We start from the raw sequence: 6295 nt of genomic DNA, 5'->3' as shown, positions 1-6295 counted from the left end.
GACAGGTCGTGACAGACTGATCCGTGAGATCGGCATTGCGGGCGTCTGCATCTCTGGATGGGCGTATTTGAGAGATTTATCGAAATCCACCCAGTATCGGTTTACAGCCGTTATAAATTACACATACTGAAAAGAGAGATACAATATAAAAAGTTTTGTGGCATTCAATGAACATTTATGATATATAAAATTATTTATTGTTTACCATGTAACAGAGTATGTATTTGTCTAAAGGACCCCGCAACGGTCATGGGGGGTTTTGGCTCCCAGTCTTTATTGGAAATTATTCTTTTTTATTAAATTTTCAGCATGCGTATTAATCACTCAAGTTGTTCATAATCATTCATATATATTATTTCAAAGAATGTAATATCTTAAAAGATGTTGATTAGACAATTTTACTAAATAATCCTGATGTATTAAAGTTCCCATTTGGTTTTATATTACAGCTGAAATAGAAACTTATTGCTTAAATACATTTATTTGCCTATTGTAATTAATACAATTAACATCATTAATTCAATAATATGCATGTTTCCATATTAAATATTATTATCTGAATAATATATTAATAAAATAATTTTTTATCTCAAGATATTTATAATTAATTTATCTTTCAAGAGATTCAATAATATTTAAGAGATTATTAATGGTGCGCCGTTTATTTAGACGTTATAGAATAAAATTAAAATTTTTATTTTTTTCTCTTTCTTTTATTCTTGTTTTTCTACTATATCAGAAAACTATTCTAAGCATACTTGCTTAACAAATAACAAATACGCATAAATTTATCAACTAATATACATATATGTCTTGAATAAAAACTTCTACAGTTAATTTTTATCTCTTCTTCTTTGAAATTTGTATATTGACTTCAAACTTTTTTAATTATCCAATTACGTACGTTTTAACGTTATGTTAACAATTATTCTTTTGTTTAAAAGCATGTTCTTTTTTCGTCTGAAAAGATATCAGAAGGGTGTATTCCGAGCCGAGTTAACTCGGCTTATTTTTGTCTTTAGATGTTGACATTGTTGACAGCCACGTGTTCCTAACTTGTCATAACCTGCGAACATCGGCAGCTTGCATGCTTGCAGCTGACAAGCAAAATTGTCTTTTGTTAAGAAATGTGTAACTTAATTATTGCGGTCTTTGATTTCTAAGTGTAAAATGTTCGACGTTTCTTCTATTTCATTTTTACAAACGCTATATAATGATATAACACAGTATTTACATTTATGACGAGTACGGAACACTTCTTGGTTTAGTTTTTAGTTAAATAACTATGCCAATATCCAGAAACAAAAATAAGCCGAGCTAACTCGGTTCGAAATACACCCAGAAAAAAACACATTCGGGTCTTGGAACAAGATCGGAAATTAATTTCTATTGTTTCTTCCAATTCACTCGACTGACTCGACCATCAAGTACTCCGAAATCTGGCGCCCTTTTAGTACGTGGGCGTAATCGAGTTCGGCGCGCCACTAACAGATGGCGACGGCCGAGCGTGGAACCCGCCGTTGAGGGCGTCGAGTGTTATATTCGCGGCGTTTGGTCGGCCGCGGCAGTATGGCTTCGGCTGCCGGTACGCGTGCATTAGTGGTGTTCCCGTGGCCTCGCACCGCGTTCTCGTTCGCGGGTGTGCGTGCTCCGTTTCGTGAAAGAGAGGAGGACGAGTCTCGCGGTCTGCGGCCAGAAGACGCGCCATCGGGCATCGGCCGGGCGGCGGGGAAGCGTGAGACGCGAAATAAGTGCGAGCCGGGGGAGCAGTCATGCGGCGGAATGTCAAGATCGCGTTGCTCCTGTCATGCGCGTGGATGTTCGCCTTTGTTTACTATTACCACACGTCCAGGGACACCAAGGTAAGATATCGCTCGCTGTCAGCTGATCGCGGCTATGTGAAATTTCGGCTCGGCGATGACGATCGAACGATATATGTCGTCAGTCGTCGGAGTAACCGTCCGTCTCTGAAGTGGTGCACGAAGTGCACGAACGCCGCGCCGCTTGCTGCTCCAGAATGCGATCAGATCGCTTGCGTTTTGCGCGTCCAAGTGTCTGCTGCTTTACATTTTTATCTCCTAAAACGCACGTATAACAGAGAACAGCAGTTTTCTGTAAGAACGTCGCAATGAAAACGCGAAATTTTGATATAGCGCGATATACTAAAACGCTGCTTCCCAATTACCTACGTCACGAGTCACGTGACGTAATATTCGAATTCGAATTTTTTAACGACGCGGAGAGAGATCGGAGCTTTCCAGCAAGCGACGCAGTCGACACAAACGTCGTTCTATCTTTCTTTGTTGGCAATGACGAACGAAGACGAAACGACACTTGTGTCGACTTGGGTCGCTTGCTGGAAAGCTCCCGTTATCTGTCCTTCGAATATGTGTTCCATTTAAAATTTTCCTTATACAATTTTTCAAATATACATGTATATTTTATAAACTCTTTTCGGCATATCTGAAATCTGTGTAATATTCTAATCGAATCTGGTAAAGAGACGAAAAAATATAAGCTTATTTACGAGATAAAACGTTAATTATGCACACATCGTGATGTTAAAACATACGTATGTTGTATATTTTCGCTAAATTTCTCTTGCGGCTTGCATGTAATTTCTAAAAGCATTCTGTATTTACGCTTCTGGGATTTTCATCCCCCAGATTTTTTAACATGTGTTTAAACGTATCATGCACTGAGCGAACACAGTTACATAAACTTGTTACAGTTTTTGCATCGTACCTTCGTAAACAGAAATGATTTTTGCAACGCTTATTCAGCTTTATCGTTTTACTTTTAACATGAAACAGTGTAGATTTGAAAAGAAAAATGAATAATTTATTATTGCGATATCTCATTCAAAATAACAGACTGCGCTCAACATTAATTATATGCATTATTACATTGCGCTTTCGCGTACTATTAACTGAATGAGTTTCTTTTTTTAAAAGAATATTCTTCTAACACGCTCCTACATGTGTTCTTATTTACATGAAAATAAGCTTCGTTGTACTTTAAATCCCAAGCGACATATGTCGGCCGCATGCTCGCATTACGGTATCAGCTTCCACGCGGAACGCGTGGAATAATATCACGGAGTCTGTAGCGTAGGGAGAAAAAAATCGATTGTTTTCATCCCTCGATGTTCATCCCTTCGAATGCTTTTATTTGTCGATACATTACATCGCGACCCATGAATCAATTTGAATTTTCTATCCTCTTTGACTTTTAGCTCCAGTTTTGTAGTCATTATATTATTCATACTTTTTTTAATCTTGCATTATAAAGTATATTGGATAAGGTATTTAGAATGAAGCTTTATCTTGAGATACTTACCTACAGACAGTAGTCCGATAGTCACATCTTGATGAAAGATTAACCGAGAATTTGTTCAGTTGATTGTGAAATGCAATATGATAATATACTCCCGTGATATCTGACGCCGATTAAAGTACTATACATATGACTGTTTTGGAATACTTTGAGATTATAATGCGCGATGAGATAGTTTTTTATAGATTTTACATTATTAAATACTTTCTTTCGAATGATATAAAGTTGAATTACCAATAAATAAGAATGGAGTTATTACGAGACACTGTATCTGAGTCTCAATCGCGATTGCAAATGAGATATAACAAGAGATAAGTACGTATAAGATATAAGCCAGATCGCAAAATCTATTTAATAAGCTATATTAAGTTTCAAAACGGATTTTAACTGAATTGTTCGGCAAAATTGACACGATCGTAATTACGGATCTTAGAGATTGTGTGACATTATTATATTTATAAATAAAATAATATTTTAGATAATGCATTATACAGAAAACTGAAATTATTTAAAATTGTTATAAATGACAATTTATTAGAAGTAAATTAATACCTTTATACAAACACTTATTAATTATCTAGCTATATTATTAATGAAAAAGTTACAATAATAAGTTAAGTATAATTTATATGCTTTCTTCTTGATTTTTTCATAAACTGAACTGGATATATATAGTTATAATATGCAAACTGAATAAGGAATAAGCAAACTTGAGCAAAAAGATTGTATCAAAGCGGAAGATTTAATAACTACCTATCTAGATTTTACCTACCTATCATTTTATTTAATATAATGCGCGGCCGCGATTCTGGTATCCGATGTGATCAAGTGATGCATTTACATGTTACATCGAATCCCAGAAGCGAACGAACTTCGAGGTAATTGTAATGTTAAACATAATAAATGTTTAATGTAATGTGAATAATGATGGAGTGCGGCGGCCTCTGTCACGGTATCCGTTTCGTTTGGCTAACTCTCGCGTGATCGCGTGTGAGCAGTTGTACTACACGTTGTGCTACTGGTAAAAACGTGGACACTTCATCGGACAAACTCGAACTATCGTAAATTTTCAACCGCGATCTATCGCTCGTTAAATTTCAGCAGAAAGAGCAATATGTATTTTATATGAATTATAGGCTGATTAAATATTTGATTAAAATTCTACGCTAATTCTATATATGTATTATCGTTCGTAACGAGGTAATTTTCATTAAATCGTTATTATAATGTGGGTTAATAAATGGTATATACCATTTATTATAACAGCGCGAAATATATTATACTTTTCGTATCGCAACGTTAACACGCATACACATAAATATGTCTCTGCTTTACGCGATATCAGATATATATGTTAGATATGTATTTCGATTAGAGAATAAATCGTTGTTGCACAGATACAAAATTCGAGTCGCAATTTGTCAACTGGAACCATCGCGCGAATAATTAATATTGTGTCGCTCATATAATGAAATTTATACGCGCTAATTTACAAGCCGTTCTCCCGTCCACAACTCGAAATTGTGCGAGAGCGACTTAGATTAGATTAGAATAGATTAGAGCTACAATTAAGTATGCGAAGTTATGCCTCAATTTGCACCAGCGAGTTACGTAATTATGAGAAGTTGCTCTAAATTACTTAATCCATAAGAGAACACGTCGTCTCTCCAGACTTGCGTCCTTCTAAATTTCACGAACGTGTACGAAGCGATTACATTATTGGCTTTATAAGCTCTTCTAGAATTCTAGAAAGAGCTTATAAAGCCAATGTAATCGCTTCGTACATCTCGCATAATATCGCCCGTAAAATCGAGAAAAGACTAAAAAGTCTTGTCGTAAATAACTGTCAGAATGATAATAAGACGTATGCAAACATCTGTTACACGAATAGTTGAGAATCTCTATTTATTAATTTTATTAAGAGGATTATTTTGGGTGCCAAAATACGCTGAGTTAAATTTGGCAAGCGTTATCAGAGGTTCGGCTACTTCTGGACTGTGCATGCGGTATTCTACTTGTACATCGGCCAAGACCGCGGTCGATCACCCCGAGAATCGAGATCCCTTTCGCAGTCGCGATGCCTGTTCGTGACAAAATCATATTAACATGCACAACCATTTATCCTGTGACTGGGACACGGTTCAGCGATTGACGTACACGTTCGTCATTGACTGAATGGACTTGAACGCCTACATGTGCGGCTTTCGATATGTCCCGCTGTGCTCGACTCCCGCAAGCACTAAATAAACCATAAAATCTCACGAGCGCTTACTTATCGTCATTATCTCGGGCGTCACGTGCGGTCTAGTAGTCAGCTTTCCTAATAGATAGCGAACTTTCGGATACCTATCTTTCGGATACCTAAGAAAAGTTAACTTGACAATCTCCCTTCGGCGTATTTCTGAAATTATAAAGTTTATTTAGAAACGCAAAAGGCAAATGCGACAATAAATTTATCTTTTTATGTTTTTAAAATATAAAATTACTTGACCATAGAATTTAATCGACTACGCGAAAAATGAAGTAATTACAAGAGCGCGCGCGGTTGTTTCATTCATGACACGTGAAGACAGCCATACCGCATACAAGCATGCACGCAGTGCGGCAGCTGGCATAATGTCCAAGCTACTTGTGATGTGATACGCGTCGAGGTAAATGCATTTAATCGTAAACATCAAGCCATTCTGTTTCGTGAATGTTGCGACTTGCAACATAGGTATTTTCAGTTTATATGAAATGAATGTGTGATAGGTGAATAAATCCGAGATCGGGCTACGTACAATTATTCACCTTTTTATTCATTTGTAGGGGTTTTACTCGGGGTTTTAATATGTAATAAAATTGAATCGAATTTAAAAAGAAATAATATTACGTGTTTACTTTTCGTCAAACAAACAATGTAAGGTTATTCGGGTTTCTGGTTGGTCACACAGATTTTAGCATAGCTATATCCATTTAT

The 6295-nt window shown here is 36.3% G+C and overlaps 1 protein-coding gene across 2 annotated transcripts in view; it reads left to right on the top strand.

Annotated features, from left to right (window-relative positions):
• Nucleotides 1-1586: 1586 nt before the first annotated feature.
• The window catches only part of LOC112463101 (polypeptide N-acetylgalactosaminyltransferase 2), a 189042-nt gene continuing 184333 nt past the window's right edge, over nt 1587-6295 (top strand). For both annotated transcript variants that reach the window (XM_025029292.1, XM_025029291.1), the window contains exon 1: nt 1587-1862. In XM_025029292.1, coding sequence (XP_024885060.1) covers nt 1773-1862 — 90 coding nt within the window. In that variant the 5' untranslated portion in view covers nt 1587-1772. The remainder of the gene's footprint in view (nt 1863-6295) is intronic.

This window comes from Temnothorax curvispinosus, unplaced genomic scaffold, assembly GCF_003070985.1.
Source record: "Temnothorax curvispinosus isolate PA1 unplaced genomic scaffold, ASM307098v1 QBEX01013028.1, whole genome shotgun sequence".
In the NCBI taxonomy this organism is placed as follows: domain Eukaryota; kingdom Metazoa; phylum Arthropoda; class Insecta; order Hymenoptera; family Formicidae; genus Temnothorax; species Temnothorax curvispinosus.
The sequence above is the reverse complement of the archived record's forward strand: the minus strand, read 5'-3'. Positions and strand labels throughout refer to the sequence as shown.